At 45.2% G+C, this 17,298-nt stretch overlaps 1 protein-coding gene across 3 annotated transcripts in view; it reads left to right on the top strand.

The window, feature by feature from the left end:
* The first annotated feature begins 53 nt into the window (after window positions 1-53).
* Window positions 54-17,298, top strand: part of CENPO (centromere protein O) — a 136,390-nt gene continuing 119,145 nt past the window's right edge. For 2 of the 3 annotated variants that reach the window (XM_077485703.1, XM_077485702.1), the window contains exons 1-6: window positions 54-434; window positions 1,039-1,125; window positions 4,154-4,323; window positions 4,560-4,680; window positions 7,442-7,701; window positions 7,830-8,001. In XM_077485703.1, the coding sequence (XP_077341829.1) occupies window positions 1,095-1,125; window positions 4,154-4,323; window positions 4,560-4,680; window positions 7,442-7,701; window positions 7,830-8,001 (754 nt within the window). In that variant the 5' untranslated portion in view covers window positions 54-434; window positions 1,039-1,094. Of the gene's footprint in view, window positions 435-1,038; window positions 1,126-4,153; window positions 4,324-4,559; window positions 4,681-7,441; window positions 7,702-7,829; window positions 8,002-9,169; window positions 10,275-11,462; window positions 13,114-17,298 lie in introns of those variants that run through there. The other variant, XM_077485701.1, reaches the window with a different exon arrangement.

Below are 17,298 nucleotides of genomic sequence, written 5' to 3'. Positions count from 1 at the left end.
TTGCGCCATGCGTTCCAGAGGATTTGCGATAATGCCGTTCAGTGAAATCTTCAGATAATTTCACGGAAGCGAGGCGAGGTAATCGTGTTGTTAACTTTAGACAGAGCGGAGAACGGCGGAGAGAGAGCGGGTAACCGTGGCTCGGGGAGGGGATTACCTCCCCTCACTTCCGTGACATTGTCTGACGGTTTCACTTGTCTGCACTGTCACAAATCCTTTGGAACGCATGGCGCAAGTGTTTGGAACGCATCGCGGATGCACAGTGCGAAATTTATGGCCGCAACGTCACTTCCGGAGCATTCTACGATGGGGAGCAAAATATGACACTACACCTCCCTCCTATTCCGCTGTAGTGTCATTTTTTTGCTCCGCGTCGTAGAATGCTCCGGAAGTGACGCTGCGGCCAGAAATTACAGCGGCAGATTTCAATCCAGGTGAGGAGATGGTGAAGCACCACAAATCTGTCAAGGCCTCTGCTAGCTCCTCTTTATTCGTTGTTATACTAACCAATAGTACTGGAGCCAAAGCAGGGTCCCCCCAACTAATAATGCAGCAGGTGGTCCTGCATGCCTTGCACCAGGGCAGAAATATATATATTGGGGGGGGGGGGGGGGGGTGGTGTTCCATAATACTATATGATATGCATTCAAAATAAATGAGCTTTATTGTTCACTTTTGTAGTCCTGTGTGAACAACGCCTCCTGAATATAGCTGTACTTACTATGTCTGGACAGCAGTTGGAGCCCTAGACTGCTATCTACATCTGCAGACCTGAAGCTCAGATTACACACGCAGCTGAGTGAATTAAATGGGCGGCTCACCGGAAAAAAAAAAACAGCGTCCAGGGGGTTCACCTTGTAACAGGAAATGAGTGGGGATATTCCCAGAGAGGACGCAGCGATAATGAGCGGTTTCAGACCCCCAAACCCCTCCAGCTCTCATATAAAACTGAATTCCGAGTACTGTTGTGTGTAGATTAATGTGAGGCTTGGCTCAAAGACAAGCGATTATTGTACCCCCCAGTGTTCTGTCATTCAGGTGACCCTCGGTGTGTATACAGACAATCTGGACGTGTCACAGGACAGGCGGGAGACATGGAGGAGGTCCAGAATCTCTTCCGGGAAGGTAAGACTGAGAAGCTCTGTATTATCTGCACTCTACACCCATCATCTACAAATTAATAATTACCCCACGAGCCAAATGTTTATTGGGTTCTGAGCTCTGCCCTTCACAGAGGAAGGGTGGTACAACACTGGGTCATGTGATGAGAAGCTGCAGTACTTTTCTCAGAGTCGTTGTGCTGACCTACCCAACCCCCCCCCCCCCAGGTATTGTCCATTGATCGGTGTCACTGCTCTTGGGTTGATGTTTTGCTTGTTGTACGTGGATTTGCCTTAATGCAAATCCACGTACAATCTGCTCATCTGGAGGGGGTGTTTTAATTCATATGAAAGCTGCATGGAGATCAGTTGTTACCGGTGTCAGTATTTGAAGGTTGCTCTCTGTCAGACGGGGGGGGGGGGGGGGGAGGGGTTCCTGGAGCAGTCCGAAGAGTATAAATGATGGAATGAGAGTGCTACGAGTCAAAGATCCACCCGTTTAGAAGTTTATTACTCACAGTGAGAGGTCACAGGATATCGCTGACTTGTTTCAGGGTTTGTGGTAAAACCAACGCATTTCGGAGGCTTCATCAGATCTTCCATCCTGGTAATACTGGATGGGTAATTGAGGGAAAGGAAGAGTAATCACAGCATCGGGGCTTGTATGCTGGCAATAGAGGCAATCTGTACTGTGATTACATACTCTTTCTTTCTCTCAATCAGCCACCCAGTATTATCGTCAGTCGTTTCTAGGATGCAAGATCTGACGAAGCCACTGAAATGCGTTGGCTTTAACATCTGAATGAAAATAATAAGATTTCACTGTACTGTGATTACATACTCTTTCTTTCCCTCAATCAGCCATCCAGTATTATTGTCAGTCGTTGCTAGGATGGAAGATCTGAGGAAGCCTCTGAAATGCGCTGGCTTTACCATCTGAATGAAAATAATACGATTTCACTGTACTGTGATTACGTACTCTGTCTTTCCCTCAATCAGCCACCCAGGAATATCGTCAGTCGTTGCTAGGATGCAAGATCTGATGAAGCCACTGAAATGCGTTGGCTTTACCATCTGATCTCGGAATGAAAATAATACGATTTCACTGGACTTATCTTTGATTTGTGGCGCTCTTCATCCTTTTATCTATACAAAACAAGTCAATGGAAATGCCAAACCCACTTGATGCAGGTCAGGAGGGGGTCTACTGTAGGTCAAGAGGAGGACAGCTGCATATCAGAAAAAGGTCTACTCTAGATTTACAGAAGTTCAACTGCAGGTCAGAAGGAGGTTTACTGGAGGTCAGGAGGATTAGGTGTAGAGGAGGTCTAATGTACTGAAGGTCTAGAGGAGGTAAACCTTCAGATCAAATGTATCTGTCTTTTGAGATATCTCTAACTGACCCCATTGACACAAGCCAGGAAGAAGTCTACTGTAGGTCTGGAGGAGGACAGCTGCAGGTCGGGGGTGGGGTTTTAGTGCAGGTCAGGAAAAGGTCTATTGTAGGTCCAGAGGAGGTCAACTGCAGGTCAGGAGGGGGTCTAGTGCAGGTTAAGATGAGATCTAATGTATGTCATGAGGAGGTCAACTTCAGATCAAATCTATCTGTCTTCTGAGTTAGCTCCAACTGACCTCATTAACACAAGTCAGGAGGAGGTCTACTGTAGGTCACTATAAGGTGTAGTGCAGGTCAGGCGGAGGTCTACTGTAGGTCTAGAGGAGGACAACTGAGGGCCAGGAGAGGGTCTAGTTCAGGTCAGGAAGAAGTCTACTGCAGATCAGCAGGGGTTCTAGTGTATGTTAGGAGGAGGTCTACTGTAGGTCAGGAGGAAGAGGTGTACTGCAAGGCAGGAGGAGGTTTACTGTAGGTCTAGAGGAGGTCAACTTAAGAACAAAATTATCTATCTATGTCATCTGAGTTCTCTCCAACTGACCCAATTAACCCAGGTCAGGTGTTAATCTACTGTAGGTCACTATGAGAGGTAGTGCAGGTCAGAAGGAGGTCTACTGTAGGTCTAGAGGAGGACAACTGCAGGTCAGGAAGGGTTCTCTGTGTATGTCAGGAGTAAGAGATGTACTGTAGGTCAGGAGGAAGTTTACTGTTGGTCTAGAGGAGAAGGTGTACTTGGGGGGTCAGGAGGAGGTTAAATTCTTCAGAACAAATCTATCTGTCTTCTGAGTTATCTCAAATTGACCCGATTAACACAAGTCGGGAGGAGGTTTACTGTAGGTCACTATGAGGAGTAGTGCAGGTCAGGAGAAGTTCTACTGTAGGTCTAGAGGAAGACAACTGCAGGCCAGGAGAGGCTCTAGTTCAGGTCAGAAGGAAGTCTACTGTAGGCCTACTGCAGGTCAGGAGGGATTCTAGTGTATGTTAGGAGGAGGTCTACTGTAGGTCAGGAGGAAGAGGAGTACTGCAGGGCTAGAGGAGGTCAACTTCAGAACACATTTATCTATCTATGTCATCTGAGTTTTCTCCAACTGACCCCCTTAACACAGGTCAGGTGTTAATCTACTGTAGGGCACTATGAGAGGTAGTGCAGGTCAGGAGGAGGTCTACTGTAGGTATAGAGGAGGACAACTGCAGGTCGGGAAGGGTTTCTGTGTATGTCAGGAGCAAGAGATGTACTGCAGGTAAGGAGGAAGTTTACTGTTGGTCTACAGGAGGAGGTGTAATGCATGTCAGGAGGAGGCCTACTGCATGTCAGGAGGAGGTCAACTTCTTCAGAACAAATCTATATGTCTTCTGAGTTCTCTCAAATTGACCCCATTAACACAGGTCATGAGATGTCTACTGTAGGTCACTGAGGTGTAGTGTAGGTCAAGAGGATGTCTACTGTAGGACAACTGCAGGCCAGGAGGGGGTCTACTGTAGGTCTAGAGGAGATCTAGTGTATGTCAGGAGGAGGACTACTATAAGTTAGGAGGAGGTCAAATTCAGATGAAATGTACAGTATCTGTGTTCAGAGTTAGCTCAAACTGACCCCATTGTCAAAAGCCCTCGTTGTGTCTCCTGGAAATCATTCATCTTGATTCTGTATTGTGGGGGGAAGGTGTGATGTCCCATCTGGATCGGTTGGAGGCCCTGTCCCAGAACCTGGCTCATAAACAAGAGGAAAAGAGACAGCAAGAAACAGACCTGCGGGAGAAGAGAGACCTGATAGTGAGACTACAGAAGGAGCGGGGGGAACTCCGGAGCCAGATCCAGCTGCAGAAGGAGACGGTAAGTCGCTTTGAGTTACTCCCATTAATGTTCCCTCTGTATGGTAAACTTCCTCTACATTATGGAACCCATGATGAGAACACACAGATTAAAATATTCTAATCCATAGCTCCCTTCATTTCAGGAAAGTAAATCTCTCAATGGAGAAGAGGTTCTGATTTTAGTTTTTATTATGATGAAGAGTTCTATATTTTATGTGACTTTAGACTAATAGGGGGAGATGTGTCTATTATCAGATTCAAGCATTATCAGCAAGACAAGAGGGGAGTAAGCCTCAAATACAGAGCACACAGAGCGCCGTGCAAGATCTGAGGCTGGAGGAGATGAAGAACATCATGGAGGCACTCTGGTTCACAGGTATAGACTCTCCTCCTTTACTAAATGTAGACGTTATGGAGGCACTCTGGTTAACAGGTACAGTCCCTTTACTGACTGTAGACACCATGGAGGAGCTCTAGTTCACATGTACAAGCCCTGATCCCTTTATTGAATGAAGATCTCATGGAGGTAGTCTGGTCCATAGGTACAGCCCCCATCTCTTTACTGAAGGTAGTCATTGGGGAGGAGCTCTGGTTCACAGGTACAGACTCTCCCCTTTTACTGAATGTAGACAACATGGAGGTACTCTGGTCACAGGTACAGCCTCCGGCCCTTTACTGAATGTAGACATTGTGGAGGCACTCTGGTTCAGAGGTACAGCCCTTTACTGGCTGTGGACACCATGGGGAACTCTAGTTTAAATGCACAAGCCCTTACCCCTTTACTGAATGAAGATCCCATGGAGGAGCTGTGGTTTACAAGCACAGCCCTTCTCCCTTTACTGAATGTAGGCATCATGGAGGCACGCTGGTCCACAGGTACAGTCCCTTTACTGACTGTAGACACCATGGAGGAGCTCTAATTTACATGTACAGGCCCTTATCCCTTTATTGAATGAAGATCTCATGGATCAGCTGTGGTTCACAAGTACAGCCCTTCTCCCTTTACCGAAACATCATGGAGGTAGTCTGGTCTATAGGTACAGCCCCCATCTCTTTACTGAAGGTAGTCATCGGGGAGGAGCTCTGGTTCACAGGTACAGCCCCTCTCCATTTACTGAATGTAGACATCAAGGAGGCACTCTGGTTCACAGGTACGGACTCTCCACCTTTACTGAATGTAGATATTATGGAGGCACTATGGTTCACAGGTACAGCCCCTTTACTGGCTGTAGACACCATGGGGAGCTCTAGTTTAAATGTACAAGTCCTGATCCCTTTATTGAATGAAGATATCATGGAGGAGCTGTGGTTTACAAGTACAACCCTTCTCCTTTTACTGAATGTAGGCTTCATGGAGACACTCTGGTCCACAGGTACAGCCTCTGCCCTCTTTACTGAATGTAGACATTGTGGAGGCACTCTGGTTCACAGATACAGCCTCTATTCCTTTACTGAATGTAGACATCATGGTGGCACTCTGGTGCACAGGTATAGACTCTCTCCCTTTACTGAATGTAGACATTATGGAGGCACTCTAGTCTACAGGTACAGCCTCTATCCCTTTTACTGACAGTAACCATCATCGAGACTCTTTGGTTCACAGGTACAGACCCTCCTCCTATACTGAACATAGACATCATGGAGGCACTCTGGTTCACAGGTACAGACTCTGCCCCCTTTACTGAATGCAGACGTTACGGAGGCACTCTGTCCCATAGGCACAGACTTTGCTCTCTTTACTGAATGCAGACATTATGGAGGCACTCTGGTTCACAGGTACAGCCTCTATTCCTTTACTGACAGTAACCATCATCAAGACTCTTTGGTTCACAGGTACAGACCCTCCTCCTTTACTGAACATAGACATCAGGGAGGCACTCTGGTTCACAGGTACAGACTCTGCCCCCTTTACTGAATGCAGACGTTACGGTGGTACTCTGTCCCATAGGCACAGACTCTGCTCTCTTTACTGACAGACATTATGGAGGCACTCTGGTTCACAGGTACAGCCTCTATTCCTTTACTGAACATAGACATCATGGAGGCACTCTGGTTCACAGGTACAAACCCGCCTCCTTTACTAAATGCAGACATTATGGAGGCACTCAGGTTCACAGGTACAGCCTCTATTCCTTTTACTGACAGTAACCATCATCAAGACTCTTTGGTTCACAGGTACAGACCCTCCTCCTTTACTGAATGTAGACATCATAGAGATTCTCTGGTTCACAGGTACAGCCTCTATTCCTTTACTGAACATAGACATCATGGAGGCACTCTGGTTCACAGGTACAAACCCGCCTCCTTTACTAAATGCAGACATTATGGAGGCACTCTGGTTCACAGGTACAGACTGTCTCCCTTTTACTGAATGTAGACATTACGGAGGAGCTCTGGTCTACAAGAACAGCCTCTATCCTTTTACTGACAGTAACCATCATGGAGGCACTCTGGTTCACAGGCACAGCCCCTATTCCTTTACTGACTGTAAACATCATGGAGTAGAACCAACTGATTGAAAACCATAAAATATATGCAAGCCTATTAGAACTCCTTGTTGCATATGAACATTAGGACCCTAACAATAACCGGCTTATACAGCCCATCATTTCAATAACCTCAAATACTGTTTTTTGGGGGGTTATTTTGGCCTCTTTTACCTTGCAATCAAGTGATGTAGTCCATGTACCTCGCTGTCTGTTCGTGGAGATTAGTTTAAGCATATGATGAAACTTAGGAGCGCAAGTGTTATATGAATAAACACATTCTGATATCCCTTTTAGACATGCGTTCACCTCTGTGCTGGCCACTGAGGGGGTGCCGATTGTAGCTGTGCAATCTGCTGCTCAATTACACTTCACCAGACCTACTTTTGGAGCAGGTTGCACAGCAGTAGTAAAAATCATGCACATCTAAAGGGATGTTAGGATGTGTTCTTTCATAGGGCGCAGAGCACACTGGAGTGAGCGCAGCAACACTAAAGTTTTCAGGATCGACTGGAATAGTGTTGCCACTCTGAATAAAAAAGAAGAGAGAAATGACAGGGTCAGCCAGGTATTTACTATCAAAGAATATAGCGATAAAAGAAACTCTGCGCACGCTAGAAGAGCAATTATGGATTTTATTTCTCCTGTCAGGGATAAGCGGGAAGCTAAAAGATGACGCGGTGTGTTTCTGCATTTCCACGGCTTTTGAGGGCACGTACCTGGACTCTTACTACATCCAGGTGAATAATCTAAGGAACCCCCAGATTTCCCGTCACTCGGTCCCCGCCTTCATCCCGCTGAGCGACCTCGCCAAGGAGCACCTGTCGGCCGACCTGAAGAAGCTCCTTCATGTTCTCTATGAGTGGCTGAATGGCTATGCGGGGAGGAAGTTCCAGGCCGATCACATGGAGGTAATAACACAATGAGTGTCAACCATGGAGGGTAGAAGATATCGACTGATTGTCTTCATCCTGATTGGTCAGTATTATTGTCATGTGACCTGCTGGTGATAATTGTCTGGATTTGTCTCTTTGTACAGAAAAAATCCCCTGCGTACGTGGCGGGGTCTCTGCAGAAGAATTCCCTGTACACCGTACTGTCCTTCACTTACAACTTAACCATAGGAGGTCAGACAGCCAGCTTCACCGCCAAATTTCTCTACGAAGACCTTACCGACACCCTTCCCACCGAGGTGACCATCACATGTACAGGTAACTGCAGTCTGATTGGTCCCTGTGTGTCCCATTGTACTTTTTTTTTTTTTTTGTTTTCCCTGCTCAATAGATTTAAAGAGAATCAGTAGTTGGATTGAACTTGGATGGTGGGGCATGGTATGGACTCGCCTCAAGCTCCTTCAAGTCCTTACCCAGGACGAGGACCCTCCATCGCCCCTTGTGGTCAAGCCCTGCATTGCAGGAGACGGGATACAGAATAACTAACATCTTATTTTTAAATGGCCAATGAAATATATTTATATGGGCTGTTGTTAGACAAGGGCAAATGTAACAGAGGGGCAATATATGACCATGTCTGTCCCCTCATTCCCCACCCCCAGCAAAAATACATCTCCTTACTCCATCCTACCCCCCTACCAGCAAAAGTCTCTGACCATCTTTTGTATCATGTCTGCAGTCTCTGACCGTCTCCTGTATTATGCCTGCAGCCCCTGACCATCTCTTGTATCACACCTGCAGTCTCTGACCGTCTCCTGTATCATTTCTGCAGTCTCTGGCCGTCTCCTGTATAATTTCTGCAGTTTCTGACCATCTCCTGTATAATTTCTGCAGTCTCTGACCATCTTCTTTGTCATGTCTGCAATCTCTGACCGTCTCCTATATCGTGTCTGCAGTCTCTGACCGTCTCCTGTATTGTGTCTGCAGTCTCTGACTGTCTCCTGTATTGTGTCTGCAGTCTGACCGTCTCCTGTTCCGTGTCTACAGTCTCTGACCATCTCCTGTTCCGTGTCTGCAGTCTCTGACCATCTCCTGTATCGTGTCTGCAGTCTCTGACCATCTCCTGTATCATGTCTGCAGTCTCTGACCATCTCCTGTATCATGTCTGCAGTCTCTGACCATCTCCTGTATCATGTCTGCAGTCTCTGACCATCTCCTCTATCATGTCTGCAGTCTCTGACCATCTCCTCTATCATGTCTGCAGTCTCTGACTATATCCTGTTGTTTATCTCCTACACTGCATATTCACTGTATTGAATGTGTGGCCCTTTGGTGATGTCGGGGGGGCACTTGAAGCCCCCATATTAAGAAAGCTGACCCCCTCTGGGGCTAATACCAGCACTTTTCACCGGATCCCGCAACTGCGCTTGTATATTGTATGTGTCCCTCTCGTGATGATATTGAAGTTTCTCTCTCTAATATTCAGATTCCGAAGCCTGGACTCAGGAGATGATCTCATCCCACGTGTCCCTGTTCTCCGGCACAGCCCTGCACAGGGCCCTGGACTCCCTGACTACATAGAGACGCTTCTCGCGCCCTCCTATTCTTCAATGGACACATTCCGCTGCCCCAGCATAGTCAGGACTGCCGCGGTACAGATGTGAGGGACTTTATGAAGTGTTTATTGTCCTCCTCTTCTCTGCAGGGACTTCATTTTAATACAATCACAATTCTGTAACACTTCATGTAATGAGGGCTGACGAGAGAGTATCAGCACACACCCTCTTGTGGCTGAAATGTAGATGGCGGATTTTCACTCAATGGTGTAGAACACACGAGGAGAGAGATTTATCAAAACTGGAGAGTGCAAAATCTGCATAGAAACCAATCGGCTTCCAGTTTTTATTGTCAAAGTTTAAATGCACAAGCTGAAGTTAGAAGCTGATTGGCTACCATGCACAGCTGCACCGGATTTTGCACTCTCCAGTTTTAATAAATCAACCCGATTGTATGAAGTGAAAAAATAATACGTTGTGCATGTTTCTGATGTATGTATCCGTCTGTATGTATTTATTTAAAAACATTAAGCAGTATGGGGGTTGATTTACTAAAACTGGACAGAGCAGAATCTGGTGCAGCTCTGCATAGAAACCAATGGGCTTCCAGGTTTTATCGTCAGTTTTATTGAACAAGCTGAAGTTAGAAGCTGATTGGCTACCATGCACAGCTGCACCAGATTTTGCACTCCAATATTAGGAAAATCAACCCCCATGTTTCAAAGTGTTTACCTTCTATAGAAAAAAAAAAGTAAAAAGGTGAACTAACGCTGTACATCCTCCCCAACCCCCAGTCCCTGCCGTACTTCACTGAGTGATGAGCTGTCAGTGCCCATGTAGCCAGTGTACGAGGTCTGGGGATTTCTCTGTGCAGTGCTTCTAGGAGGCATTCAAGTTATTCTGATTGGCCAGCACAGAGCATCGCTATGATCCATCCCGGAAGCACTGCAGAGAGAAGAGGGAGAACACTGGCTGCACAAGCACTAACAGCTCATCCCCTACGGGAGGTAAGTACTGTGGCGGCCATGGGTTAAGGCAGTGCTCGACAAAACCCGGTCGCATTGGCGACTAGAATCAGCGACCTTGCGCCTGGGGCAGCATAGCTGGGGGTATCCCGTCTCCGTGGACCCCCCCCCCCCGCGCGATCGCGTCGGGCCGCGCCGCAGGCGGCCGGTAATTGAGCCCCCGGCTTTAAGGCCTTCTGTGATCCTATGGTTCCTTCTGGAATCTGGCGCCCTCTTGTGGTGGCCGTTGGAATTACAACCAACAATGCTAATGGGCCAGTCTTTCGCCATCCCTTTACTTAGAACCCCTAAACAAAAAAAAAAAAAATATATATATATATATATATATATATATATATATATATATATATATATATTATATTATATTATATATTTTTTTTTATTATTTATTCTAACACCCTAGAGAGTAAAATGGTGGTCGTTGCAATACTGTCTGTCACACCATATTTGCACAGCGGACTTACAAGCGCACTTTTTTTTGGGGAAAAATTTTTTATTTAATAAAAAAAAAAAGACAACAGTAAAGTTAGCCCAATTTTTTTTTTTTTTATATTGTGAAAGATAATGTTACGCCGAGTAAATCGATACCCAACATGTCACGCTTCAAAATTGCGCCCGCTCATGGAATGGCGACAAACTTTTACCCTTTAAAATCTCCATAGGCGACGTTTAAAAAATTCTTCAGGTTGCACGTTTTGAGTTACAGAGGAGGTCTGGGGCTAGAATTATTGCTCTTACTCTACCGATCGCAGCGATACCTCACATGTGTGGTTTGAACACCGCTTTCATATATGCGTTCGCTTCTGCACGCAAGCTTGGCAAGACAGGGCGCATTTAAAACAATTTTTTTTTCTTATTTTAACTTTTATTTTTATTTTTTTCACTGTTCTTTTAAAAAAAAAAAAAAATGTATGTCACTTTTATTCCTATTACAAGGAATGTAAAAATCCCTTGTAATAGAAAAAAGCATGACAGGTCCTCTTTTATATATGAGATCTGGGGTCAGAGAGACCTCACATCTCATATTTACACTAAAATGCAATTTAAAAATGTCCAGGTGGGGGGCTGGGGGCTATCTTCCCCTCACTCGTCTCCATGTCAGGCCAGGGACAGGTCCAGATCGCCGTCACGGACCTGGCTCCTAACTTTTTTAACTGGCTCCTAGATTCCAAGCAAATTTGTCAACCCCTGGGTTAAGGGGTGTAAGGTGTTCTCCTTTTTATTTTTTTATGAAAAGGTGAACTAACCCTTCAAAGCATGGGTGCTCAACCTCCAGCTTTTGAAGAACTACAAGTCCCATGATGCATTGCTGAACAGTTACAAAAATGACTTCCAAAGGCAGAGGCATGATGGGACTTGTAGTTCCACAAAAGCTGGAGGGCCACAGGTTAAGCACCCATGCCTTAAAGTGTATTTAAACCCCAGACCAAAAATGTACTATATTGCAGCTTTCTAGTCCTTGCTGGTGGTCGCTGCATTCATTTTTTTTTTCATGGTTTTTTTTTTTTTTTTTGCTTTATTTTTACCCTGTAAACTGCACACTTCCTGTCTCTGTGGGGCTACCTTACTCCTTCACTGTATTAATGGAGGTAGCCATGGTTGTCACCCTAGACTGCTCTCCTGATATGGACTACACTTCCAGTCCCTGTGTGGCTAAATCACTCCCCCACTTTAACTATGGAGGGAGTTATCACCCGTGGTTATCACCCTTGGCTGCTCTCATGAACTACACTCCCTGTCCTTGTGTGGCCATGTCACTCCTCCTCTGTATCTGTGGAGCGAGCCATGAGTGTCACCCTAGGCTGCTCTCCTTGATACGGACTACACTTTCCCTGGGTGGCCACGTCACTCATCCACTCTATCTATAGAAGGAGCCATGGTTATCACCATAGGCTGCTCTCCTGATGTGGACCACACTTCCTGTACTTGGGTGGCCATGTTACTCCTTCAATATATCTATGGAGGAAGCCATTGTTGTCACCCAAGACTGCTCTCTTGATATGGACTACAATTCCTGTCCCTGGGTGACTACGTCACTCCTGCATTGTATCTATGGAGGGAGCCATGGTTATCACTCTAGCTTCCTCTCCTGATAGACTACAAACATGTCCGTATATCTTCATCTCCATTCATGGGGGGAGGGGAGGGCAATCTGCAATGTACAGAATATAGCAAGGAAGGAAGTGATTCTTCGGGGGACAGTTCCCAGGAAGTGATGAGGCCGCTCCCTTTCCAGCAGGATCAACAGGTACTTTCTGTACTTGCTGAAAATGTTAGCTTAAAAAAAGAAAATGAATGCAGCCACTGGTCAGACGACCACCTTATTCGTTGTAGGGTCTTCACTGCTCAGACATGACCAACCTGAAAAAATGTCAAGATACACAGGCACCCTTCCCAGTCTGATAGCCAGGTTTTCCTGGAGGAGCTACAGTCAGTCAATGCAACTATCTGCCCGGTCAGGTGATGCTGCATGTGACATAGGCAGCTGGGAGGCTGATGGGGCAGATAATAGCATCAGCAGCTCCTCCTGATTGTCATTGCTGGCAAGGAAGACCAGGAAGGATGCTTCGGTCATGTGAGGGGATATCTCTTGGTCCCGCCCATCGCCCAGGCAGTGCAGAACCCAGTGTGAGCAAGGTGGACACCTGACCACTGGGGCAGTCATAGGCTCCCCCCCCCCCCATTGGACTGAGCTTAAGAGATGCCTTTGCAACGTTGCAGAGGCATAAGAAGTCACTGGCCTCCTATGCACTTTGTTTTTTTTATTTTTATTAAAAGTGAAATGTATTTGCTTAAAATACAGCCCCTCCTTGTCATTTTATATGCAAATAAAAGATTTTAGCCACCTCTGTAGCCGATTTTTACCTGATTCTGTTCTGGAAATACTGACAGAGGCCCTCTGGTGCACCCACTGAAATCTCCCATGAATACACATGGCAGATATTTCATCCCAGCCCCCACGTCATGCCTTACTACTGGAAAATGGTGAGAAAATCTAAAATCCAAATAAATTATGAATTCATAAACCCTGGGTGCGGAATTAGGGATATATTGCACAGCACATGAATTCAGGAATGTGAACATTTTATTCTTTCTTTCTTTTGTTCTTTCTATCTCCATCCATATGAAGGATTTCTATACTTGCTGTTTACTTTGTAAGAACAATAAATACCTTATAGCTGACTATTGCCACAATACTTGATCACCTACAATTAAGACAGCGCGTGTATCTGCCATCAATAACTCGCTTCAACTCATTGTCAAAAATAGAACGGCGCTCAAACCGTGAATGTAAAGGGGAACTCCGGTCAAAAAACTGAGGTCACTCCTATGGTGGCCACCTTCTGAAATGATAGTATGCCTGGGTCTCTTTCTAAGTCAATGCATTTGTATTACTTAGTAGCCTACATATCTCCCTCAGTTTGGGTTTCCCTTAAGACATCCCATAATTTCTGATTTTCCTTGGAGGTAATATCACCAGTCTTCCTCGGCTTTGGCTGTAGGGGCCGGTATGTGCTCCTACAAGAAGTCTGCAAAAGATCCAATTGGGACAGTGGCTTTTATAGTGGGACTAGTGACAAGCCTTCTACCCACTGATTATGACCCATGGAGAGCAGGAGCCTAAATCTCATTCAAGGAGGTTAACTTGTAGTGTAGGTGACCTATTCATGGTCTAGCCCAGCCATTCTCAACCACCTCCAGAGTTTGCTAGGGTTTCCATGAGCTGTGACTGATTAACCTCCCATCTGATGTTGCCTACATAGTTCTGGGGACAATTCCACTTAGCAGAATCAACAGCATAGCACCAATTATCTTTGTAGGGTGCATTCTGACCCCCACTGGAAGGGTTGCCTACTTTTAAACCAAACACAAATTCCTTGTATTCTGTACATACTTTGCCAATAAAGCTGATTCTTCCTACTGACCCCCAATGTAAGGGACATTCTTCCCACTGACCCCCAATGTAAGAAGAATTATTCGCACTGATCACCATTGTAAGGAGCATTCTTCGCACTGACCACCAATGTAAGGAGAATTCTTCCCACTGATCACCAGTGTAAGGAGCATTCTTCCCACTGATCACCAATGTAAGGAGAATTCTTCCCACTGATCACCAATGTAAGGAGCATTCTTCCCACTGATCACCAATGTAAGGAGCATTCTTCCCACTGATCACCAATGTAAGGAACATTCTTCCCACTGATCACCAATGTAAGGAGCATTCTTCCCACTGATCACCAATGTAAGGCGAATTCTTCCCACTGATCACCAATGTAAGGAGCATTCTTCCCACTGATCACCAATGTAAGGAACATTCTTCCCACTGATCACCAATGTAAGGAACATTCTTCCCACTGATCACCAATGTAAGTAGCATTCTTCCCACTGATCACCAATGTAAGGAGAATTCTTCCCACTGATCACCAATGTAAGGAACATTCTTCCCACTGATCACCAATGTAAGTAGCATTCTTCCCACTGATCACCAATGTAAGGAGAATTCTTCCCACTGATCACCAATGTAAGGAACATTCTTCCCACTGGTCACCAATGTAAGTAGCATTCTTCCCACTGATCACCAATGTAAGGAGCATTCTTCCCACTGATCACCAATGTAAGGAACATTCTTCCCACTGATCACCAATGTAAGGAACATTCTTCCCACTGATCACCAATGTAAGGAACATTCTTCCCACTGATCACCAATGTAAGTAGCATTCTTCCCACTGATCACCAATGTAAGGAGAATTCTTCCCACTGATCACCAATGTAAGGAACATTCTTCCCACTGATCACCAATGTAAGTAGCATTCTTCCCACTGATCACCAATGTAAGGAGAATTCTTCCCACTGATCACCAATGTAAGGAACATTCTTCCCACTGGTCACCAATGTAAGTAGCATTCTTCCCACTGATCACCAATGTAAGGAGCATTCTTCCCACTGATCACCAATGTAAGGAACATTCTTCCCACTGATCACCAATGTAAGGAACATTCTTCCCACTGATCACCAATGTAAGGAACATTCTTCCCACTGATCACCAATGTAAGTAGCATTCTTCCCACTGATCACCAATGTAAGGAGAATTCTTCCCACTGATCACCAATGTAAGGAACATTCTTCCCACTGATCACCAATGTAAGTAGCATTCTTCCCACTGATCACCAATGTAAGGAGAATTCTTCCCACTGATCACCAATGTAAGGAACATTCTTCCCACTGATCACCAATGTAAGTAGCATTCTTCCCACTGATCACCAATGTAAGGAGAATTCTTCCCACTGTTCACCAATGTAAGGAACATTCTTCCCACTGATCACCAATGTAAGTAGCATTCTTCCCACTGATCACCAATGTAAGGAGAATTCTTCCCACTGATCACCAATGTAAGGAACATTCTTCCCACTGATCACCAATGTAAGTAGCATTCTTCCCACTGATCACCAATGTAAGGAGAATTCTTCCCACTGATCACCAATGTAAGGAACATTCTTCCCACTGATCACCAATGTAAGGAGCATTCTTCCCACTGATCACCAATGTTAGGAGCATTCTTCCCACTGATAGCCAATGTAAGGAACATTCTTCCCATTGATCACCAATGTAAGGAGCATTCTTCCCACTGATCACCAATGTAAGGAACATTCTTCCCACTGATCACCAATGTAAGGAGAATTCTTCCCACTGATCACCAATGTAAGGAGAATTCTTCCCACTGATCAGCAATGTAAGGAACATTCTTCCCACTGATCACCAATGTAAGGAGAATTCTTCCCACTGATCACCAATGTAAGGAGAATTCTTCCCACTGATCACCAATGTAAGGAGAATTCTTCCCACTGATCACCAATGTAAGGAGCATTCTTCCCACTGATCACCAATGTAAGGAACATTCTTCCCACTGATCACCAATGTAAGGAGAATTCTTCCCACTGATCACCAATGTAAGGAGAATTCTTCCCACTGATCACCAATGTAAGGAACATTCTTCCCACTGATCACCAATGTAAGGAACATTCTTCCCACTGATCACCAATGTAAGGAGAATTCTTCCCACTGATCACCAATGTAAGGAGCATTCTTCTCACTGATCACCAATGTAAGGAGCATTCTTCCCACTGACCTTCAATGTAAGGAGAGTTCTTACACTAATGTAAGGGACATTCTTTCAATGCAAAAAACCCTTATGCAAAACCTTCAGTTTTGTACAACACGGTCAGAAACAATTTACCACAAAAGGAAAAACTTACAATCTTAGTGAATTCTATAATTGTTCATCTAATTATGTTGTATATTGCCTCAGTTGCCCCTGCCATTAACTTTATGTAGGCCGCACTATCTGCCGACTATCTGGCCATCATCGGAGAAAGGTTGAGGAAGGCAAACACAGAATTCCTTGTCACTTCTCCAAACACCACAAAGGATCCACTGATGGCCTACAGGTATGGGTTGTGGAACAGATGCCAAAGAATCTCTCTGAGGCTCAGAGGTTCTATAGGCTCTGTGAACGTGAAACGTATTGGATTTACTCTCTCAACATACTGTCACCTGGTGGCCTAAACGAGGCACTAGAGGTGTCCGCTTTATTATACTAATAAATTGAATTTTGTTCCTTTTTTCTTAGGCATGTTTTTACCATGATGGTTATCATTTAAATAAAATTCTTGGGGTGGTGGGGCTGTTCGTTCCAATAGTAAGTAAATGTATACACTGTTTTCATAGGAGGGTCATGACATTCTTTCAATTTACCCTATATAATGTCCTATGTACATGTGTATCTTCTATAAATATGCAATATAGTTCATAACTCCTTTTTATTCCCCTCCCCCCCCGCATCTTGGTACCAAACACCAATGTAGTGTGCATATTTTCCCAAAGGCCTCATTCACACTGAGACGGTTTTCAGGCGCTACAGCGCTAAAAATAGCACCTGAAAAAAAAAAGCCCCTTTTACTCTGGAGCGGTGAGCTAGCAGGACGGTGAAAAAAGTCCTGCTAGCCGCATCTTTGGAGCGGTGAAGGAGCGGTGTA

This window comes from Lithobates pipiens, unplaced genomic scaffold, assembly GCF_037356315.1.
Source record: "Lithobates pipiens isolate NorthernLeopardFrog02 unplaced genomic scaffold, aLitPip1_a1.2 Scaffold_18, whole genome shotgun sequence".
Classification (NCBI taxonomy): domain Eukaryota; kingdom Metazoa; phylum Chordata; class Amphibia; order Anura; family Ranidae; genus Lithobates; species Lithobates pipiens.
Note: the sequence above shows the minus strand (reverse complement) of the source record. Positions and strands in the feature narration are given on the sequence as shown.